The 23490-nt window shown below is 40.9% G+C and overlaps 1 protein-coding gene across 1 annotated transcript in view; it reads left to right on the top strand.

Annotated features, from left to right (window-relative positions):
* cenpi (centromere protein I) overlaps positions 1-5470 on the top strand; it is a 100477-nt gene extending 95007 nt beyond the window's left edge. The window contains exon 20 of the mRNA XM_063060812.1: positions 2056-5470. Within this exon, the coding sequence (XP_062916882.1) occupies positions 2056-2163 (108 nt within the window). The 3' untranslated portion in view covers positions 2164-5470. The remainder of the gene's footprint in view (positions 1-2055) is intronic.
* Positions 5471-23490: the final 18020 nt, after the last annotated feature.

The raw sequence follows: 23490 nt of genomic DNA, 5'->3' as shown, positions 1-23490 counted from the left end.
GGAATTATAGACCGGTTAGCCTAACGTCGGTGGTGGGGAAACTGCTGGAGTCAGTTATCAAGGATGTGATAACAGCACATTTGGAAAGCGGTGAAATGATCGGACAAAGTCAGCATGGATTTGTGAAAGGAAAATCATGTCTGACGAATCTCATAGAATTTTTTGAGGATGTAACTAGTAGAGTGGATAGGGGAGAACCAGTGGATGTGGTATATTTGGATTTTCAAAAGGCTTTTGACAAGGTCCCACACAGGAGATTAGTGTGCAAACTTAAAGCACACGGTATTGGGGGTAAGGTATGGGTGTGGGTGGAGAATTGGTTAGCAGACAGGAAGCAAAGAGTGGGAATAAACGGGACCTTTTCAGAATGGCAGGCGGTGACTAGTGGGGTACCGCAAGGCTCAGTGCTGGGACCCCAGTTGTTTACAATATATATTAATGACTTGGATGAGGGAATTAAATGCAGCATCTCCAAGTTTGCGGATGACACGAAGCTGGGTGGCAGTGTTAGCAGTGAGGAGGATGCTAAGAGGATGCAGGGTGACTTGGATAGGTTGGGTGAGTGGGCAAACTCATAGCAGATGCAATTTAATGTGAATAAATGTGAAGTTATCCACTTTGGTGGCAAAAATAGGAAAACAGATTATTATCTGAATGGTGGCCGATTAGGAAAAGGGGAGGTGCAACGAGACCTGGGTGTCATTATACACCAGTCATTGAAAGTGGGCATGCAGGTACAGCAGGCGGTGAAAAAGGCGAATGGTATGCTGGCATTTATAGCGAGAGGATTCGAGTACAGGAGCAGGGAGGTACTACTGCGGTTGTACAAGGCCTTGGTGAGACCACACCTGGAGTATTGTGTGCAGTTTTGGTCCCCTAATCTGAGGAAAGACATCTTTGCCATAGAGGGAGTACAAAGAAGGTTCACCAGATTGATTCCTGGGATGGCAGGACTTTCATATGAAGAAAGACTGGATGAACTGGGCTTGTACTCGTTGGAATTTAGAAGATTGAGGGGGGATCTGATTGAAACGTATAAGATCCTAAAGGGATTGGACAGGCTAGATGCAGGAAGATTGTTCCCGATGTTGGGGAAGTCCAGAACGAGGGGTCACAGTTTGAGGATAGAGGGGAAGCCTTTTAGGACCGAGATTAGGAAAAACTTCACACAGAGAGTGGTGAATCTGTGGAATTCTCTGCCACAGGAAACTGTTGAGGCCAGTTCATTGGCTATGTTTAAGAGGGAGTTAGATATGGCCCTTGTGGCTACAGGGGTCAGGGGGTATGGAGGGAAGGCTGGGGCGGGGTTCTGAGTTGGATGATCAGCCATGATCATAATAAATGGCGGTGCAGGCTCGAAGGGCCGAATGGCCTACTCCTGCACCTATTTTCTATGTCTCTATGTTTCTAAAGAGCTTCATCAGAACATGAAAGATATAATATAAATATAACTTGGCTCACTTTGTTTGCTTATGTCTCACGTTTCTAGCTAAATCTGTTTCCTTTCCTGTTTTGCCTGCAAACTGTATTTTCTTTTACTCATTTTTCCTTTATTTTGAAATCCTTTTAAGTTACTTTTGCCTTGAGTTTATTTTAAGTGTTTAATATTTGGAAGTTTCAATGGGATTCTCCCCCATTCTTCTAAACTTCAGCAAGTACACTCCCGAGCCTTCACATACACCTCATTTATTTTCCCTTTCATTTCTGGGATCATTCTTGTAAACCTCCTCTGAACCCTCTCTAACACAAGCATATTCTTTCTTGGATATGGGACCCAAAACTGCTCTCAATACTCAAAATACAGTCTGAACAATTCCTTATAAAGCCTTAGCTTTACATCCTTGATTTTGTATAAGGGGCCCAAATATGCTCAGAACATTCCAAGAGCAGTATGACCAATGCCTTATAAAGCTCGGCTTTTATCATTTCTAAATAATAAGCATGTAAGTCCCGTAATTATAAAGTGGAAGATTTTATCTCAACAAGCATGTTTATCCAGTGACAGAACTGATTTTATGGAATGGATTTTGACTCTTTAATTTGTTTTGTTTTAAGGGAAAAGTGTGGAACTGGTATGTGAAATATCTGTACAACCAAGGGCTTAATGGACTTAAATACTTCCTTGAAGGCAGCACCCGTATGTCATCCAGCTCAAGACATTAAGCTACAGCATCGCACTGCAGAGATCTGCATATTGAGTGATATCGCAGCACTTAATTACTCTTTGCTTACATACAGGCTGTCCATCTGCTTTACAAATAATTACACATGCAATGTGTTCGGCATCAGAATTAATGAATTGTAATATTGAATGAAGGATTTGGTAAAGCCTCCAGAAAGGAAACTTGTCTTCATGTTAATCCAAACACATCCTTCTTGCAAGTTGGCTATTAAGGAACTTGAAGTCTGCAAAGGATATTATAGAAGCTAGAATGCACCGTGTTATATTGAAAGGTAAACTGTGATGATCTCTCATTATTGAGAAGGATGATACCAGTAAGGGTACCTGTAATGTAAAACATTGTGCTATTTTGAAAAATCTGCAAGTGTGTAAATAAGAAATAGTAGAGACTGGTAGAAATTGTCAAGTGGTTGAGAATGGTACTGGACAAGATAATCATTCTGAGAATACCTTAACTTTCAGATACTATGGTCACAAATAATTGAGCCACAGACTTAATAGAAAAATGATTTAGTATTCTCTGGCATTGCTTGTTTCTTTGCGAGGCATGGATGATTGCAAGAGTTTTCTGAACTGAAATGCTACTGTGGCAAATAATATTGGAATACAATAGAAAAGGGCACATGGAATACAAGTGAAAAGAGTGCATAATTTTTCAACATCAATGAGGAGAATCTAAAGAGTGTGTGCTGAGGGTATTGTTAAATGTTTGCAGAATGTTTTTGTGACTTTCCCCACTTGTGACTGCAGTGTTTTAACTTTTATTAATAGCAGCATCTTCAAAAAAACAAGTTTTATACACGGAATATCAGATAGGGAAAGCATTTTTCTTCCAAATATGTTGTAATTTCAATAGAAATTTATTTCTAACAATTAAAGAAGGCTCTGAAACAGATCTTGAGAGTCACTTTAGATGTTGAAGCCTATGGTTGTCTTAAGTTGAAAAGGAGTTCTTTTTAATAAATGTAAAAAAATGTATTTTTATTCCTTGAATAGATGAATGTTATATTAAAGCGTCCTTTAAGCATACTGTATAAAAATGAATTGTGCAGGAATGCCTTTGCTCATTTTCTTATTGGTATATCTGTGGTTCCAGCAACTTCTTATTTTAAATACTGCATTTAACGGCAAGGATGATGACAGGGCTGTAGTATATTTACCTGACACATGTTCTGAATTCAGTTCCCACTGCAGTTAGAAAGAAAAAGGCATTGATGGAGGAAGCAAAATTTCATTTTTTTCCCTCCCTCGGCCCAGGGATTCATAGCTTCAGCAATAGAAGTAGGCCACATGGGCCTTCCAGGCTTCTCTACCCAAGACTCGATTGTGACTGATCTGCCTTCAACTTCACTTTGTTACTCAATACGTACATCCCCTGCATTCTAAAGATATCTTCACTTCAGCCTTGCACATATATTCAGCATCTAGGTTCCAAAGATTCACAACCTCCCGCATGAAGAAATTCCTCCTATCATCAGACCAAGATGCCCAAGTACTTACCTTGCGACTCTGTTCTTAGATTTTGACTCTGACGCAGGGAAATAATCTGTTCGCTGCCCAAATAAGCCCCTTTAATATCTTCCATATCAGGTGGAATATAAGGTTATTGTATGTCCTTTCTAGTCTAACCAGGAATCAATCCAGTAAATAGAAAATGCTTGAAATACATTAGGGACCTATATGAAGAAATAATAAAACAATATTTCAGATTAATTCCCTTTTCATCAGAATTGGATCAATTTATTAAAGCTTTGTCCACTGCTTCCATGTCAGGAGTTTATATCTAGATGGAAAGATCTTGCCAACAACCTCTTCTACTCTGCCTGTCAAAATAGAGATCAGCAAAACTTTTGCCGATGTTGTAGATGTCAACCTGAATAAATTTAATCCTGAAGATTTATAAGAAGTACTCAAGCTGTTTTAATTTATACATGTTCTGATAATGCCTGGCATTATGTGTGTATGTACAGATTTAACTAGGTATTTAAAATAGTTTCTGTTTCTAATTCTAGTTTATTTCACTAGCACTTAAATTACTTAGTCCTGACAAATTTAAATTTACAATTGGAACAGTTCTGACCCATAGAGGAGGAGTGGGTCTTTCTGCTGTTGCTTTAAATAAAAGCAGAATACAATGAAGATACAAAAATTCATTTGTAATATTTGTAAAACAAAATGGTAAGTTAGCAAATCTATTTTACAGTTTGTGTAAATAACTCAAAAGAAGGCAGCAAAGGTGTATTTGCTAAATTTATTAATGACACAAAGTAGGAATTTAATGCTAACATTGTATTTGCCTTCCTTATTACCGACACATCTTCTAAGTTAACCTTGGAGAATCCTGCATTAGAACTCTGAAGATGCTTTGCAACTCCAATTTCTGAATTTGCTCCCTATTTAGAAAAGTCTACACATTTATTCCTTTTGGTAAAATGAATGATCATCCATATCATAACATTGTATTCCGTCTGTCACTTCTTTGCCCATTGTCCTAATCTGCGCAAGTCTTTCTGCAGACTCCCTGCTTCCTCCACTATGTGCCCCTCCACCACCTATCTGCATATTTGGCCATTTAGCCATCAATTCCATCATCCAGATCATTAACATACAGTATAACCTGAAAAGTAGCAAACCCAATACTGACCCTTGCAGAACACCAGCAGCCAACCATAAAAGACTCCCTTTATTCCCACTCCTTAGTTGACTGGCAGAAGCCAATCTTCTGTCCATGCTAGTATCTTTCCTGTAATATCATGGGCTTTCATGAGCTGTAGGAGATGTGTGAGTTTTGTGATGAATATTTCTCCTCTTTTTGCTGTGGAGAAAGACATGAACATTTGAGAACCTGAGACAGTTAATGGTGATGTCTTGCCGATAGCTCATATTACAGAAAAGGGGGTGCTGCGTGTCTTAAAATGTATGAAGAGAAATAAATCTCAGGTTTGATCAGGTATATCCAAGAATGCTGTGAGAAGCTAGAGAAGAAATTGTGAGAGTCCTGGCTGAGATTTTATGCATCTTCATTAGTGACAGTGAGGTGCTGGAGGACTGGAGGGTGGCTAAAGTGCCTTTATTTAAGAAATGCTGCAGAGAAAGACCTCGGAATGAAAGACCAGTTAGCCTAATATCTAGTAGGTAAGTTATTGACGGGGATTCCGAGACATAAGATATATATGCATTTGGAAAGGCAGATTGGTTAGAGATAATCTACATGGCTATGAGTGTGGGATATCATCTGATGAATTTGATTGAGGTAACCAAGATGGCTGATAATGACAATGCAGTAAACAATCTATGGGCTTCAGTAAGGCTTTTGATAAGATTCTGCATGGAAGGCTGCTGTGGAAAGTTAGATCACATGGGATCCAATGAGAACTAACTAATTAGATACAGAATTGGCTTAATGGAAAGCAAAATACAATTCTGGAAGGGTTTTTTTTTAAGACTGAAAGCCATTCCTATATGCCCCAAGGATTGTAGGCTGACTCTTTACTATCAATAATCTGGATGAGAATATACAGAGCATGATTATTAAGGTTTCAGATGACACTAAAATTGGTGGTGGTGTAAATAGAACATAAAAAACCTACAGCACAATACAGGCCCTTTGGCCCACAAAGTTGGGCCGAACATGTCCCTACCTTAGAAATTACTAGACTTCCCCACAGCCCTCTATTTTTCTAAGCTCCATGTACCTATCTAAAAGTCTCTTAAAAGACCCTATCGTGTCCGCCTCCACCACCGTTGCTGGCGCCCCATTCCACGCACTCACCACTCTCTGAGTAAGAAACCTACCCCTGACATCTCTGTACCTACTCCCTAGCACCTTAAACCTGTATCTTCTTGAGGCAACTATTTCAGCCCTGGGAAAAAGCCTCTCACTATCCACATGATCAATGCCTCTCATTATCTTATACACCTCTATCAGGTCACCTCTCATTCTCCGTTGCTCCAAGGAAAAAAGGCCGAATTCACTCAACCTGTTGTCATAAGGCATACTCCCCAATCCAGGCAACATCCTTGTAAATCTCCTCTGCATCCTTTCTATGGCTTCCACATCCTTCCTGTAGTGAGGTGACCAAAACTGAGCACAGTACTCCAAGTGGGGTCTGACCTGGTTCCTATATAGCTGCAACATTACCTCGTGGCTCCTAAATTCAATTTCACGATTAATGAAGGCCAATACACCGTATACCTTCTCAACCTGCACAGTTGCTTTGAGCATTCTGTGGAGTCAGACCCCAAGGTCCCTCTGATTCCCCCACACTGCCAAGAGTCTCACCATTAATACTATATTCTGCCATCATATTTGACCTACCAAAATGAACCACTTCACACTTATCTGGGTTGAACTCCATCTGCCACTTCTCAGCCCAGTTTTGCATCCTATCAATGTCCTGCTGTAACCTCTGACAGCCCTCCACACTATCCACAACACCTCCAACCTTTGTGTCATCAGCAAACTTACTAACCCATCCCTCCACTTCCTCATCCAGGTCATTTATAAAAACCACGAAGAGTAAGGGTCCCAGAACAGATCCCTGAGGCACACCACTTGTCACCGACCTCCATGCAGAATATGACCTGTCTACAACCACTCTTTGCCTCCTGTGGGCAAGCCAGTTCTGGATCCACAAAGCAATGTCCCCATGGATCCCATGCCTCCTTACTTTCTCAATAAGCCTTGCCTGGGGTACCTTATCAAATGCCTTGCTGAAATCCATATACACTACATCTACTGCTCTTCCTTCATCAATGTGTTTAGTCACATCCTCACAAAATTCTATCAGGCTCGTAAGGCATGACCTGCTCTTGACAAAGCCATGCTGACTATTCCTAATCATATTATTCCGCTCCAAATGTTCATAAATCCTGCCTCTCAGGATCTTCTCCATCAACTTACCAACCACTGAAGTAAGACTCACTGGTCTATAATTTCCTGGGCTATCTCTACTCCCTTTCTTGAATAAAGTGACAACATCCGCAACCCTCCAATCCTCCGGAACCTCTCCAGTCCCCACTGATGATGCAAAGATCATTGCCAGAGGTTCAGCAATCTCATTCCTCGCCTCCAACAGTAGCCTGGGGTACATCTCATCTGGTCCCAGCGAATTATCCAACTTGATGCTTTCCAAAAGCTCCAGCACATCCTCTTCCTTAATATCTGCATGCTCAAGCTTTTCAGTCTGCTGCAAGTCAGCACTACAATCACCAAGATCCTCTTCCATAGTGAATACTGAAGTAAAGTATTCATTAAGTACCCCTGCTATTTCCTCTGGTTCCATACACACTTTCCCACTGTCACACGTGATAGGTCCTATTCTTTCATGTCTTATCCTCTTGTTCTTCACATACTTGTAGAATGCCTTACGGTTTTCCCTAATCTTGCCTGCCAAGGCCTTCTCATGGCCCCTTCTGACTCTACTAATTTCCTTTTTAAGGTCCTTCCTGTTAGCCTTGTAGTCTTCTAGATCCCTAACATTACCTAACTCTCTGAACTTTTTGTAAGCTTTTCTTTTCTTGACTAGATTTATTACAGCCTTTGTACACCACGGTTCCTGTACCCTACTATAACTTCCCTGTCTCATTGGAACATACCAATGCAGAACTCCACACAAATATCCCCTGAGCATTTGCTACATTTTTTTCCGTACTTTTCCCTGAAAACATCTGTTCCCAATTTAAGCTTCCAATTTCCTGCCTGATAGGCTCATAATTCCCCTTACTCCAATTAAACACTTTCCTAAGTTGTCTGTTCCTATCTCTCTACAATGCTGTCATAAAGGAGATAGAATTATGATCACTATCTCCAAAATGCTCTCCCACTGTGAGATCTGACACCTGACCAGGTTCATTTCTCAATACCAGATCAAGTACAGCCTCTCTTGTAGGTTTATCCACATATTGTGTCAAGAAACCTTCCTGAACACACCTAACAAACTCCACCCCATCTAAACCCCTTGATCTAGGGAGATGCCAATCGGTATTTGGGAAAATAAATTCTCCCATCACGACAACTCTGTTATTATTACACCTTTCCAGGATCTATTTCCCTATCTGCTTCTCAATACACCTGTTACTATTGGGCAGCCTATAAAAAACACCCAGTAAAGTTATTGATCCCTTCCTGTTCATAACCTCCACCCACAGAGACTCTGTAGACAATCCCTCCATGACGTCTACCTTTTCTGCAGCCATGACACTATCTCTGATCAACAGTGCCATGCCCCCACCTCTTTTGACTCCCTCTCTGTCCTTTCTGAAACATCTAAAACCTGCACTTGAAGTAACCATTCCTGTCCCTGAGCCATCCAAGTCTCTGTAATGGCCACCACATCATAGCTCCAAGTACTGATCCACACTCTTAAGCTCATCCACTTTGTTCACAATACTCCAGGCATTAAAACAGACACATCTCAAACCGTCCATCTGAGTGAGTCCCTTCTCTCATCACCTGCCTGTCCTCCCTCACACACCGTCTCCAAGCTTTCTCTATTTGTGAGCCAACTGCCTCTTCCCTGGTCTCTTCAGTTCGGTTCCCACCCCCCAACAATTCTAGTTTAAACTCTCCCCAGTAGCCTTAGCAAACCTCCCCGCCAGGATATTGGTCCTCCTGGGATTCAAGTGAAGCCCGTCCTTTTTAAACAGGTCTCACCTGCCCCAAAAGAGGTCCCAATGATCCAGAAATTTGAATCCCCGCCCCCTGCTCCAATCCCTCCGCCACGCATTTATCCTCCACCTCATTCTATTCCTATACTCACTGTCGCGTAGCACAGGCAGTAATCCTGAGATTACTACCTTTGCGGTCCTGCTTCTCAACTTCCTTCCTAACTCCCTGTAGTCTTTTTTCAGGACCTCTTCCCTTTTCCTATCTATGTCATAGGTACCAATATGTACCATGACCTCTATCTGTTCTCCCTCCCACTGCAGGATATCTTGGACGTGATATGAAGCATCCCGGACCTTGGCACCTGGGAGGCAAAATACCATCCGAGTTTCTTTCCTGCGTCCACAGAATCGCCTGTCTGACCCCCTAACTATAGAGTCCCCTATCACTACTGCCTTCCTCTTCTTTTCCCTACCCTTCTGAGCCACAGGGCTGGACTCTGTGCCAGAAGCACGGCCACTGTTGCTTCCCCCAACAGTACTCAAACAGGAGTACTTATTGTCAAGGGGTACAGTCACAGGGGTACTCTCTAGTACCTGACTCTTCCCCTTCCCTCTCCTGACTGTGACCCACTTGTCTGTCTCCTGTGGCCCCGGTGTGACCACCTGCCTATAACTCCTTTCTATCACCTCCTCACTCTCCCTGCCCGGACAAAGGTCATTGAGCTGCAACTCCAGTTCCCTAACTCGGTCCCTTAGGAGCTGCACCTCGACACACCGGGTGCAGATATGGCGTCCGGGAGGCTGGGAGACTCCAGGACCTCCCACATCTGATACCGAGCACAGAAAACCGGCCTCACACACATACTACTTCCCTTCCGCAATTAACACAGGTGGACCTACCTCGCCTCGTTACCTCCTAAGCCTGTTGAGCCAAAACCCTATCACTCTGCTGCCCGCTGGATATGGTGGTCTTTTTCAACTTTTCCCGCTCTAGTGGCTGATGTCACACGCCTGCACAGCCTTGCCTCTCTTTTACCCCGAGTAGTAAAACTGGCTTCGCTCTGGAAATCCTTAGCCGTTCACCTGCAGCCTTCTTGCTCCGAATCAAAACGGTGAAGAAGTCTATCAGGAGCTAGAGAGGAATCTTGATCAGCTGGGAAAAGTGGGCCAAAGAACACCAAATAGATTTTAATGTGGTTAAGTGCTTGTTGCAATTTAGGAAAAGACACAAGGATAGGACTCTCAGTGAATGGTAACACTCTTGGCAGTATTGTGGAACAGGGGTCCTAGGAGTACATGAAGGGCAATGTAATCAATCTTTTCCCTGGGTTTGGGGAATCAGAAACCAGAAGACATAGGTTTATAGTGAGGGCAATTTTCACTCAGAGTGTGGTCAGTATGTGGTATGAACTCCAGAAGAAATGGTTGAGGCAGGTACATTATCAGCATTTAAAAGATTCCTGGACAGGTACATAGATCGGAAAATGTAGGCGAAACATGGGAAAATAGGACTAGCTTAGGTAAGTCTCTTGGTCAGCATGGAACAGTTGGGCCGAAGGCCCTGTTTCTGTGCTGTGTGGCTCTTACTTAATTTACTCCAGCAATCTCTTTGAGACTTAATAAGTGCTAAAATTAAAAAAAAAGTTTTGAAGTCATTCTGCTGGGTGTTTTTCCTGCATGAATTCTATATCTGTGAGTCCTTGGCATGTATGGCTTTCAGAATGATGCTTATATATTTCACTTCATTTTTCTCGGCTAGTATTGAACAAGAGCAGAAGTCTCTTATCCTTTCCATATACACTCTCTAACCCAAGAATAAATTTAGGTTTTTGGCTCTCCCGAATGAAATCTGATAACCTGACTGAACTTTGCATCTTGTGCCAAATCATATTATGTGGGTTATACATTTTATAGGTATCTGTGATCTTATTTCCATCCACAGAATGGGAATATTAATAATAATAAAAGCATTCCGCACTTGGAAGAATCCTCCACAAGTTACTAAAGATATAAAGATATGCAAATATTTCAAGCAGGGTCTTAATTACTTTGGCTTTTTGTGCAGGACAAGAGTGTACTAAGCACTTAATGGATAGTCTGGTTTAAAATAGTAATGTTGGGGCTGACTCTGTTATACCTATTTTGGATGCAGTCTTGTTGAGCTATTTAAAACCCAGTTGTTCTGAACTATGAAACCACACAAGATTCATGTAGATTCAAATGTTCTGTAATTCTTTTGTCATTCATTTATTTGGACATTGTTTCCTGCTCATTTGTATAGAAATAATTTGTATATTTCTGAAGCTGACTGTGTTTAAAGTTCAAGCAGAATTCAGTAAACGAGAAAAGCCAAATACTGTAGCGACTGGAAATCTGGAATAAAAATAGAAACAAAAACAGTATTTCAGCATTTTTTTGGATTTTATTTTGAGCTGGTTAAGCAAACTGTAATACAAACATAAAGAAATGTCCAGACAGTTACGTAAGTATTGATGATTTCAGATTGCTAAGCTTACATTTTGGAATGAATCTGGGAAATGCTTGAGCTGTATAACTGGAAAGCTGCATTTTGCAATGTCTTGAATGTTCTTTCTGCTGATTGGGGAGGGAGTAGTGCGTAGGTTGGTCTACAGATTGCTCTTTACGGTTATACTTGGCCTAAGATTTATAGAAAGTTGAATACTTTGTATTATGCAATGCCATGACACTTCATTTCTATTAGAATTATTTGCTATCAACATAATTTTAGCAATCAGAGCTTTCCAACTGTACAAATAAAGGCTGGAGTTTTTCCACAATCGATTAAATATGCAATTCTCCCTCTCTCATTATTATTTTCTTGGGTAGTCCCCTGGATTGTGCTCCAGTTTTCCAGATTTCAACGTGACTGAAGTGACAAACACAACTCAGATGGGACAGGAGATGCCTGATGGGGCAGGGGTTGTTTTTCATCTACCTGACATTTGTGACTATTCTGGATGTGCTTACGGACAGGACAGGTAGAAGGTTTATTTATTTATTCCTTTTTGAACTTTATCCTCAATGCCTCTTTTGGTATACATGCTAAGTTCTTAAGACACCTGCCCTCTTGGGCTCCATATCTTGGTATAATCATACTACCTGAGCCTGAGAGTAATGAGATTCTCGGGCCTACCAGAACCACACAAATTTATCAGCTACAAGTACGCCAAATCTCCTGCATACACTTGTACATATCAACAACATTAAAGGGGCTATACAGTACAACAAAGGTATTTATTGTGCACGCATGCGAACACACACAGCCAAAATTAACATCTCAATATGCTGGAAAGAACCAAGGGGCTCTGTACTTCTGAAGAACTTTTACCTGTCACCAGCTACTTCCTGTTCCATCCCTTCCCTCCCCCTTTTAATAGTGGCCACTCTCCTCGCCCCCCCTCCCCCACTGCAGTTCAACTATGTACTTTCTTCTGAACATCTATGGTCTTACTGTCAACATGATTCATTTAATACACATAAAGAATATGCACATTTTTACTATGTTTTGATTTGCCTCCATCAATATTTGAATATTAAATGTCAGAATCATCATTTGATTAAAAATGCATGCATCAGCTCTTCAAAAGGGTAATATGCCCAGAATTTCTCCCATCAATCCATCAAAATTAAACAATGCTATTTCTTAATGACAACAAACTGACTGACTTGTGAATCGCCCAACCTAATCTCAAATACAGAGTGTAACTTAATTGTAGATTTGTGATTTATTGGATTGTGCTATGTCAAATATAATGCTGATTCAAATCAGGCTAGTGGAACAATTAATCTCAGGGTAGTGTATGGTGACGTGCATACTTTAATAAAGAATTTACTTTGAATTTCATGCCAATGAAAGAAGGGTCTGCATCTGGTGAGATCGGTTAGAGGATAAAAGGAAAACCAGTGAAGAAAGCTGATAATGGCCAGCAGTTTGGTTTAAAAGGAACAACTTCCAAGCTTCTTAGATAATGCAGTCAGGGAGGTATGCCTGCTCAATCACCAGAAGTCCACTGAGTCAGGCTGCAGAGCTCAACTCAGATAGTCATCACATGATATGCATTACAGTACTGGATCATCAGCAGAATGACCACCATGAGTAGGCAGGGTTGAACTCAGAAGGCATGGGGGGTGGGGGGAGAATGTCTTGTACAGCTGGCAGTAGTTCCGACCCCTCTGTTGTAAAGGTAGCTAGGCATAATGAAGACGCCTGCCCTGCAGATGACAGCTTTGAGGTTTTCATATTCTGATATTTGAATTGTGTTCTACACTTACAATTTACTCATTTCCTTTTCAAATTTTGTATCAGTCAGCATTTGTATTCCACTGTTCCATGTATATACCACAAAATTCTTAAGAGATAAATGTTTGGCCTCTCTTTAGCACTCTTTTGTTGGAAGACCTTAACCTGTGTCCCTTCTCCAGCAAATCGATTGGAAATTAATAGTCTCATTCTAACAAAAACTACTGCAATTTGTGTCATTTTCTTCTCTGGAATTCCTCAGGGTGAGGATGACTTGATCACAGGATAATTCTGTTGATTATGAGCTGACTAATGAGTCATATGTTGAATCTATCAGTGGATTTTGATGGGGAGGTGTGTAGGATGTTCAGCATGTTGTGTTCAATGTTCAAGCTCTAAGTAAATTTATTATCAAAGTACATACATGTCACCATATAAAACCCTGAGATTCATTTTTGTGGGGATTCACAGTAAATACGAGAAACAGAACCGACAGACAGACAACAAACAGTAAATACAAAATAATAATATATAAATAAGCAATAAATATTAATAAAATGAATTGTAGAGTTCTTGAAAGTGAATCCATAGGTTATAGGAAAAATTCAGTGATGGAGGCAGTGAAGTTGAGTGAAGATATCTGCTCTTGTAGTGTATTTAATATTTCTGTAATATTGCAAATATATTGTTTGATTAAGCGCTCTTTGTTGTTTACATAATTCATCACCAGTTACGTGTAAAAGTACGTGACTGCATATATCATTATGCCACCACGTTGTATGTGTGCGGCTCACTGAAGTAAAACAAAACGTACATGAGTTATTCTGGTTAACGTGTTTTTTTCTTTTAATCAGTTTCTGGAATTACAAAACATTATAGTAGCGACTACCTACCTGTACAAATGCTTCCCATTTTGTTTTCTGAGATAGATAGATAGAGAGAAAAGTTTCAATTTTAAAAAGCACAGCTTGTGTTTCTTCACAAGGGCAAAAAGATGTTTGAGTTACGAAAAAGGCAGAAAATAGAAAAAATATGGTTCATAAACAGTGAGCACTGGATGATAATAATAATTTTTAAAAAGCAGAACTGGCTACACTTGAAAGATAGACACTTTCAATTGCACAACAGATAACTGGATCTGAATGAATTAAGCCGGGGTGTCAAACTACCGGCCTGCAGGTCGCATCCATCCTGCGAAGGGGTCCAATCCGGCCCACGGGATGATTTGGGGGAAAAAAAGTATATTCATGACCATTTATTCTGTGTCTGTACAGCAGCCGCTCTCTCTCCCACTGCTGTCTGTGCCGCCTGCTGACCCGGCAGCTTGTTGTGTGTACTTAGAAAACAATAGGCAGCAGTTAACCACCCGCTGTGCATAAGCACCTATCACCCTGCATTGAAGACCACTAGGACCCCACTTACATCGTCAGACACAGTATAAACACATAGAGTACTCAGGTAAGTAACACCTGTAGCAAGGCTGAGCCCGTTTGCTGCTGTGGTTCAAAATGCTTTCCAAGAAAAAAGAAAAGTTGACATCGAAGATTGGATATTCAACGATAATTGGAAAGATCGTTTTTTCTTCTGTGAGGTCAACGGCAAACCTGTGTGTCTGATATGCTGTGGCAAAAGAGTACAATATCAAACGACACTACGAGACGTCACACGGAGAAAAATATGACAAGTACGCAGGACAACTCAGAACGCAAAAGGTAAACGAGCTTGAAGCAGCTCTGAAAAAAACAGCATCAGTATTCACCAAAAGTCGAGAGGCTCATGATGGAGCTGTCAAGGCCAGCTATATTATTGCCAACAAAATAGCTGCTGCATCGAAGCCATACTCAGAGGGGGAATTCATCAACGCATGCATGCTGACGGCGGCTGAGCTGGTGTGCCATGAGAAGAGACAGGCTTTTGGTAATATCAGCTTGTCAAGAAATACTGTGGCAGAGAGAATCAGGGACCTTGCAGGAGACTTGAACAGTCAGCTAAAAGACAAAGTGAAGTCATTTATTGCCTTCTCTATTGCAGTTGATGAGAGCACCGACGTGACTGACGTAGCTCAATTGGTAATATTTATTCGTGGTGTTGATGCATCTTTGACCGTCACTGAGGAGTTTGTGGAGATGGTGCCCTTGACAAACACCACAATGGCAAACGACGTTTTCTCCAGCCTCATCGAGGCCTTGGACAGACTGGGTGTTGACTGCAGTCACGCTGTTGGCGTAGCAACAGATGGCGCACTGTCCATGGTCAGGAAAAAGGCAGGTGGTGTTGCGAAACTCAGAGAGGAAGTTCTGACAGAGAATCCAGAGCAGGAATTCTGGAATTTTCATTGTATTATACACCAAGAGGCGTTATGTAGCAGGAGCCTGAAAATGGACAATGTCATGGATGTAGTAATCAAAATGGTTAATTTTATTAGAGTCAAGGGACTCACCCATTGGCAATTTGACAGTCTTTTGTCCAAAAGTAATATTGGACACGGCCTACCCTACCACACTGAAGTCCACTGGTTGAGCAGAGGGGTTGTGTTCAAACGTTTTTTTCAATTACGTGCGGAAATTGGACTATTCATGAACGAGAAAGGGAAGCCAGTGGCAAAGTTGGATGACCCAGATTGGCTTCATGATCTTGCATTTTTGGTGGATATAACAGGGCACTTAAGTGTGCTTAATGTTAACATGCAAGGCCGCAACAAACTTGTTACAGAATACTACGACAGCATTCGTGCCTTTCAAATTAAATTAGGCCTGTGGGAGATGCAACTATCCTGGAGCAACCCAGCTCATTTCCCCTCTTTGCAGTCCATGTGTGTCGCTTATGGGAATAATGACAACATGGACAGGTACAAGGACAAAATATGACGGCTGAAAAGTGAGTTTCAGAATTGTTTCCAAGTCTTCACTCAGCTCGAGAAGGAATTCTCACTATTTTGCTCGCCGTTTGCCATCAACGCAGCATCAGAGGAAATCCAAATGGAACTAATTGAAATTCAGTGTAACTCGGCTTTGAAATATAAATTTGAGACTGTGGGTCCGGACTCATTCTACCAATATCTGGGACCGATGTACCCCAAGATGACAGACTTTGTCTCAAAGATCCTTTGCATGTTCAGGACAACATATCTCTGTGAGCAGGCGTTCTCCATAATGAATATTAACAAATCCAAACTGCACTCGCAGCTGACACACAGACATCTGAATGACCTTATGAAAATCACAACTGCCCAGAAACTGGTCCCTGATTTTGATAGGCTGGTTAAAGCCAAGAGATATCAGGTGTCAGGAAGCAGCAAGTGAAAAATGAGTGACACTGTTCGATGCACTGAGACATGTAAGTGTGACGTGATTGGCAACAATGAATTATCAATTGAGGCAGGTTTCATAAAAACAAACAAACATTTATTAAACTCTGCTCAACAAATAGCGAAAAGTATTCAGACAACTAACATAACTGGAAGTTAACTGCTATACGGCAACCCTGGAACAGTTATTAAAAGGGTAAATGCGAAAACAGTTCTTAAAGTGGTAAATTCGAACCCAGTCTTAACGTGGTAAATTTGAAAGTCCAAATGATTTACACAGTCAATAAGGAGAGACTTCTCTTGAAATGGATTTCTTCGAAGACGTGACGTTACTGCTGATTCTCCAAAGGATTCACCACGAAGGAAATAATACGGCTTAATAATATGGAAATAATATGACCTTTTCCTGGTGAGTAAACACTGCACAACTTCCCCACTCTTGCAGGAGTTATCTCAGATACAGGTCACTATATTATGAATGAATCCTTAATAAGGTCGATCCTTTATAAAGCTGCCAAATGACTCCAACATTATTCTGATCCTTCAGGTTCCCATCCTTTAATAATGTCTTTACTCTCCAATACTACTGAAAAGGGAAAGTTATAGATGCAGCACACAAACCTGGCAGCAATTGGCGAAACTGCCAGCACCAATCTTTCCACCTTACAATAGAAAGGAAAACTCCGTTTTAAAACAAAGCTGCATTGTGACAAATACGCAGCATAATGGAGTAACTGACAAACTAACATAAAACTAAACTGAAAACTAACTGCGTCACAACAGGGGTCTCATTTATACCTGTTGAGAACAGGTCATCATGTGACCTCACACTGGCAAGAAAATTACATCATGTGACCACCACAAGACTATTACATCATGCTCATAAGACAGTCACAAGATACCCATGGGGTATGTAACATCAGCAAAATGCATTATGAAATATTGAGTGTCATAATAATGTGATTCATTCATTTTTTAACTTCTATTATTGTAAATGTGATCACCAATAAAAATTAGAGGCTAACTGTGTTCATTGTCTGAGTTTGATTGCTGGAAGCAGGCTAATAAAAATTAGGTGCAGTTGTGTAGCCTACATTTACAATTTGTTTCGTTAGGTCTACATTTGTGTCTGCTAATGTTTGATTTCAAATGGTTTATTAATGGAAAGGGTGTGGCTCCCAAAACACTCTTAGCCAAAATAGCATCGTTTTTCTCTCTGTCTCGTCACAAATTTCTTGTAGCCTACGACTGTAAGTTAATACCAATCATAAAAATAATGCTTGCTAGGCAATCTTCTTCATAAGAAACAAAATTTGTAAAGTGAAACACTTTGTAGTTCCTGAGACACATGACAGCAGGTTGAAAAAATGAAGGCAATGAAAGCTGTGGGAACACGCGCGTGCACAACTGATCCGGCCCGCATGAAGTTGCATTTTGCCCAATCCGGCCCATGACCTAAAATGAGTTTGACATCCCTGATTTAAGCAGTATTTTAAAGCAAATAGAATAGCAAATGAGTGCCAGTTTGAACAAATTGTGCTACGGTTGTGGCATATACACCAGACCAAAGCAGGTTTAAAGGCAAAACTTGTAGAAAATGCAAAATAGGACACATGCAAAGACCATGTTGGGCAGACAAAAATAAACATACAGCACAGGGAAGAGATAAAAGATAAAAAGACATGTTGCTTTTTCAAAAAGAGCACTAATCTCTATGCTGTTGATGAAAAATCTGATAGTGATGAGAGTGACACAGGACTGAGTAGCCTTGAGATTTCTATATGCTGCACCCTGGACAGAACCTCTGAAATGGTAATACCGAGGAATTTAAAGTTTCTGATCCCCAGTGAGGACTGACTCATGGATTTCTAAATACAAAATACTCGGCAGATGCTGGGGTCAAAGCAACACTCATGGATTTCTAGTTTCCTCTCCCTGAAGTCAATAATCAACCCTTTGGTCTTGCTAACATTCAGTGGTTGTTGTCGTGACACCACTCAGCCAGATTTTTCAAGGATCCCATAGTATCCTTGTCAATAACAGATTACCATGAGCATTTGTAATTGATTTTGTTAGAAGGATTTGCCACTTATTAATAATGATCAGAGAGAGAATCTGTATTTATCAACAAGTAACCTCTACTTTTTCAACTAAAGGCACGTGGGTTCATAAATTATTGACCTGTGTGCACACCCACTAGAATTTCCTGACCTTCCATGAATAGTCAATGAAGAGAAAAGGTAATACCTGGGAAAGGAGTCTATGCTGGCCGGACTTCCTTGCAGTCTGACTTCCACATGTCCATGGGGTCCTCCACATCAGCAATAGTTGGTTTCTGGAGAGTTGTTGCTCTTTTGCATTGAACCTCCTGACTCTTGTAGTGTTTTTCATCAGTTCAAATTATATATTTCCATTCTGTTGGCTCAAGGTCACCTGACCTACCTGGGTCACCTTCTTATTGACTCTGGTCCAGGGCTACAACCAGCATTGTTCTATGGTCTGTATCCTCAGCTTTGTGACCTTGTTTTTTTCAGCTCTGACTGGTTCAAACCAGGTGACCCAGACACAGTCTAATGAGTTTACAGATTACTTCTCCTGCAAGCCTGCCACTTTATATAATAAGTAGCTACTCGTCTGAGAAAGGTCTCAGGTTCTGCAGGTCATTAGCTGAAACTCCTTGAGTTCACATTCAATTCTCTGATTAAGTAATCTCAGAGCAAGAATCAGATCAAACAGTTCACAAAATGGGGGCTGCAGTGACAGTCTCACACACTGGCTACCTCCATTCCTGTTTGCTGATTTTCGTTCTTTCTGGCCAACCATTTATTTGTAGTAGCTATATGTTGCACTAATGAGTTTAATCACTGGTTGCCACAGAATAGAAAGTTCTCTAATTCAGTTGCCAATGTCATGATCAGTTTCCAGCTCCATTCATCACGTATCAGGTAACCAAAAATTTGAGCTGAAATACAGCCAGAAACATTTTGGCTGCATCTGTTGAAGATTATGGCGCCAGCGAATAATGCTACCATGGATGACATCCTCAAGATGGACCACAAAACTGCTTCTTTTACGTCTTCTTTTTCTTTCAAATATGATTCTGGTATTGTTGGAGCCTATGATTTACAGTTTGATAATGTGTTTTTGGGCTGATTGAGCAATGTGGAGCTTTGCTGTCTCCAAGTGGGTTCCAGGCTGTGAGTGGCCTCCCTGAGCCCAAGAAGCTTGGAGTCAGGGTGAGAGACCATGATCGACTCCATTTCTCACTGATTAAAGTGCCGAGGAAGATTGAAAACATCGAGGTGGGTGCAGAGGTGAATGAGTGTCTACCACCCTCTCGCTTGTTGCTGCTGGAGAAGTTGCCTGCGTATGACAGTCTCTCTTCCCCTCTTGCTCACTGCTCTCGAAGGGAAGTCCTGGTGTTTGAATAATTTCTCTCTTCTCGATGCTGTTGGAGGATGGTGCCAGAGCAGGATTATATCAATGCAGTTTGTGGATTGGACTGTCGTTCACATAATGATGTGTTTTATTATAATTATGGGCACTCCTTTTTCTGTTGCTATTTTTGGGCAACGTTTAATTGGGTCGGCCTGCAGATAATGAACACTGAGCTGAAGCGAATATGGACCCTTTCGTTTTTGTGTTTTAGATTCTGTGTTTTCGCTCATTCTGTTTATAGTTGCTGTTTGCGTAATTTGTGTTTTGCTCGTGGGAGATTGATGTTTTCCTTGAATGGGTTCCTTTGTTTTGTGGCTGTCTGTATGGAGATGAACCTCAGGGTTGTATATCGCATACATACTTTGATAATAAATGTACTTTAAAACCCTTTGAATCAATTATGTATTTAGAATTGCAGATAAATATAGGAATTGTCCTCCTCTGATTGCAAAATGTGTAAATGATGCTACTGGACTGTTGAAGCATCTTTGACTATTTCATCATATTAAACATACAATATTAATGCTAAACATTGTTGCAAAGGCCTCAGTTCAGTTCATCACAGATTGTGTAACTGATCCTTCTTACATTTCTGATCAGAGAACTGGGTAAAGCAATTTCAGTAAAACCACACCAGTCTAGAAACTCATATGCAATTAGAAGCTACCTCATCGTCAGTATTAAAACAAGGTCAAGTCTACTTGCAGTTATCATAAGAAAGCAGTTCAGAGAGAGAAAAAAAACTTCAACATCTCAAACGTCTATGCATTATATCTGACAACACAACTTTGAAAAAAATGGGATTACTTCCAACAGGGGACAGCTTCAACTTATCTACCTCTGCTCTTGCAGACTACTATTTCTTGATCATAAAAATTTATAGAAAATTGCACAGCTGAAAATGCACATCAGTTATTAACTGAATACAGAAGCTCACACACTTAACTGATCAGAAATGAAAAACCTTGAAAAATTAGATAAAAATACATTTTACACCATAAGGAATGGAGATTGTTGTTACAACTCGCAAAGATAAATACATACAGGGAACAATATTGGCATTTTAATTTGTCCATATAGAAAGTTCCCACTTTCCACACACTGTACCACTCAAATGTTTCTTAAATGTGTACAAGATTTCTGGTTGCAGCAACAATAAAGGAAATTGTCGAAACTGCACTTAGAGTGGAATTGTCAGTGAACGTGCCCACTTCTGGATGAAAGAGAAGTCATTGATGAAGTAGCTGGAGATGGCTTGGCCTTGGAGATTGCCCGGGGGAATCCCTGCAATGAAGTCTTGGGTATGTCTATGATAAACTTCCAACCATCAGAACCATCTTCTTTTGTACATGATATGACTGCAATGGTTATCCCCTTGACATCCATTAACTTCAGCTTGACCAGAGCAGCTGAAAGCCATATTTGGTCAAATACTCCCTAAATTTTATAGGCAGTCACTCTCACTTCATGTTGTGAATTAAACTCTGTTTGCATCAAACCAAAGAGCTGATTATTGACAACAAGTGGAGGAAACTGGAGGACTTATGAGCCAGTCCTCATCAGGGGACCAAAGGTGGAGAGGGTCAGCAACTTTAAATTCTTCACTTCAGAGGATCTGTCCTGGGTCCAGTATGTAAGTGCCATTACAAACAAGGCATGTCAGCGCCTCTACTTTCTTAGAAATCTGCAAAGATCCAGCATGTCATCTAAAACTTTGAATACTTCTATAGATACATGATGAAGTGTATACTGACTGGTTGCATTATGGCCTGTATGAAAACACCAATGTCCATGAACAGAAACGCTTACAAAAAGTAATGGATATAGCACAATCCACCAGGGGTAAAGCCCTTCCAATCAGTGATCACATCAATGGCGCATAGTTTTAAGGCGCTTGGAAATAGGTACTGAGGGGATGTCAGGGGTAAGTTTTTCACACAGAGAGTGGTGGGTGCGTGGAATGCACTGCCGGCGGTAGTGGTGGAAGCGGATACAATAGGGTCTTTTAATAGCCTCTTAGATAGGTACCTGGAGCTTAGAAAAATAGAGGGCTATGCATTAGGGAAATTCTAGGCAGTTTCTAGAGTAGGTTACATGGTCGGCACAACATTGTGGGCCGAAGGGTCTGTAATGTGCTGTAGATTTCTATATTTCTATGTTCTATAATCTACAAGGAGCAATGTTGAGGGGAATACAGCATCTGTTATCAAGAATCCCCAGCATCCAGGCCATGCTCTCTTCTCGTTACTGCCATCAGACTCTCTAATCAGAGGGGACAACTTCACTCATCTTCATTCACCCCAAAACTGAACTGTTCTCACAACCTATGGATCCACTTTCAAGGGCTCTTTGTTGCATGTTCTTAATATTCATTGTTTATTTATTTATTATTATTGTGTTTGCTTTTTAAAAATCTTTTTATATTTGCACAATTGTCTTTTCCACATTGGCTGTTTGCCCATCTTGTTGTGTGTGGATTTTAATTGACTCCATTGTGCTTCTTTGTACTTAGACCATAAGACCAGAAGACACAGGAGCAGATTAGGCCATCTGGTCCATCGAGTCTGCTCCACCATTCAGTCATGGCTGATCCATTTTTTTATCTGCTCCTCAACCCCAGTTCCAGGCCTTCTCCCCGTAACCTTTGATGCCATGTCCAATCAAGAACCTATCAACCTCTGCCTTAGATACACCCAGAGACCTAGCCTCCACAGCTGCATGTGGCAACAAATTCCACAAATTCGCCACCCTTTGGCTAAAGAAATTTCTCCGCAACTCTGTTTCGAAATGGGGGGCCCTCTATCCTGAGGATGTGCCCTCTTGTCCTAGATTCTCCCACCATGGGAAACATCCTTTCCATATCCACTCTGTCTGGGCCTTTCAACATTTGAAGGATTTCAATGAAATCCCCCCCTCCATCATTCTGAATTCCAGCAAGTACAGACCCAGAGCCATCAAAAGTTCCTCGTATGATAACCCTTTCATTCCTGGAATCATCCTTGTGAACCTCCTCTGGACTATCTCCAATGCCAGGACATCTCGACTAAGATGAGGGGCCCAAAACTTTTCACAATACTCAAGGTGAGGCCTCACCAGTGCCTTATAAAGCCTCAGCATCACATCCTTGCTCTTGTATTCTAGACCTCTTGAAATGAATGCTAATATAGCATTTGCCTTTCTCACCAGCGACTCAAACTGCAAGTTCACTGTGAGTGCCCAGAAGAAAATGAATCTCAGGGTAGTATATAGTGATGTACATGTACTTTGATAATAAATTTTACTTTGAACTTTGAACTAACTCTGGATAAGGTATTCCCAAATTTCAAAGTTTGAGAAATAGCTTGGAAACAATTGAGGTGTAATTTTAAATATTGTGTTCCTTAGGTTCATGGAGATATTGATTATAGTTCTAAATGTCCAGCAGTCCTGACGAAGGGTCTCGGCCCGAAACGTCAACTGTTACCTCTTCCTATAGATGCTGCCTGGCCTGCTGCGTTCACTGGCATTTTTTGTGTGTGTTGTCTAAATGCCCAATTTGCTTTTGACTGTGAATTTTACACATTGAAAGACTGTAAGCAAAAATTTGTTGTAATATCACACTCACAATATATTGGTTTGATGTCAGTTTGATTAGTTGAGGAAAGAAGGTCATCATTTCCACTGATAGGTCTTTTGTTCAAGTTGTTGAATTTC

This window comes from Mobula hypostoma, chromosome 10 (genome assembly GCF_963921235.1).
Source record: "Mobula hypostoma chromosome 10, sMobHyp1.1, whole genome shotgun sequence".
Classification (NCBI taxonomy): domain Eukaryota; kingdom Metazoa; phylum Chordata; class Chondrichthyes; order Myliobatiformes; family Myliobatidae; genus Mobula; species Mobula hypostoma.
The sequence above is the reverse complement of the archived record's forward strand: the minus strand, read 5'-3'. Positions and strand labels throughout refer to the sequence as shown.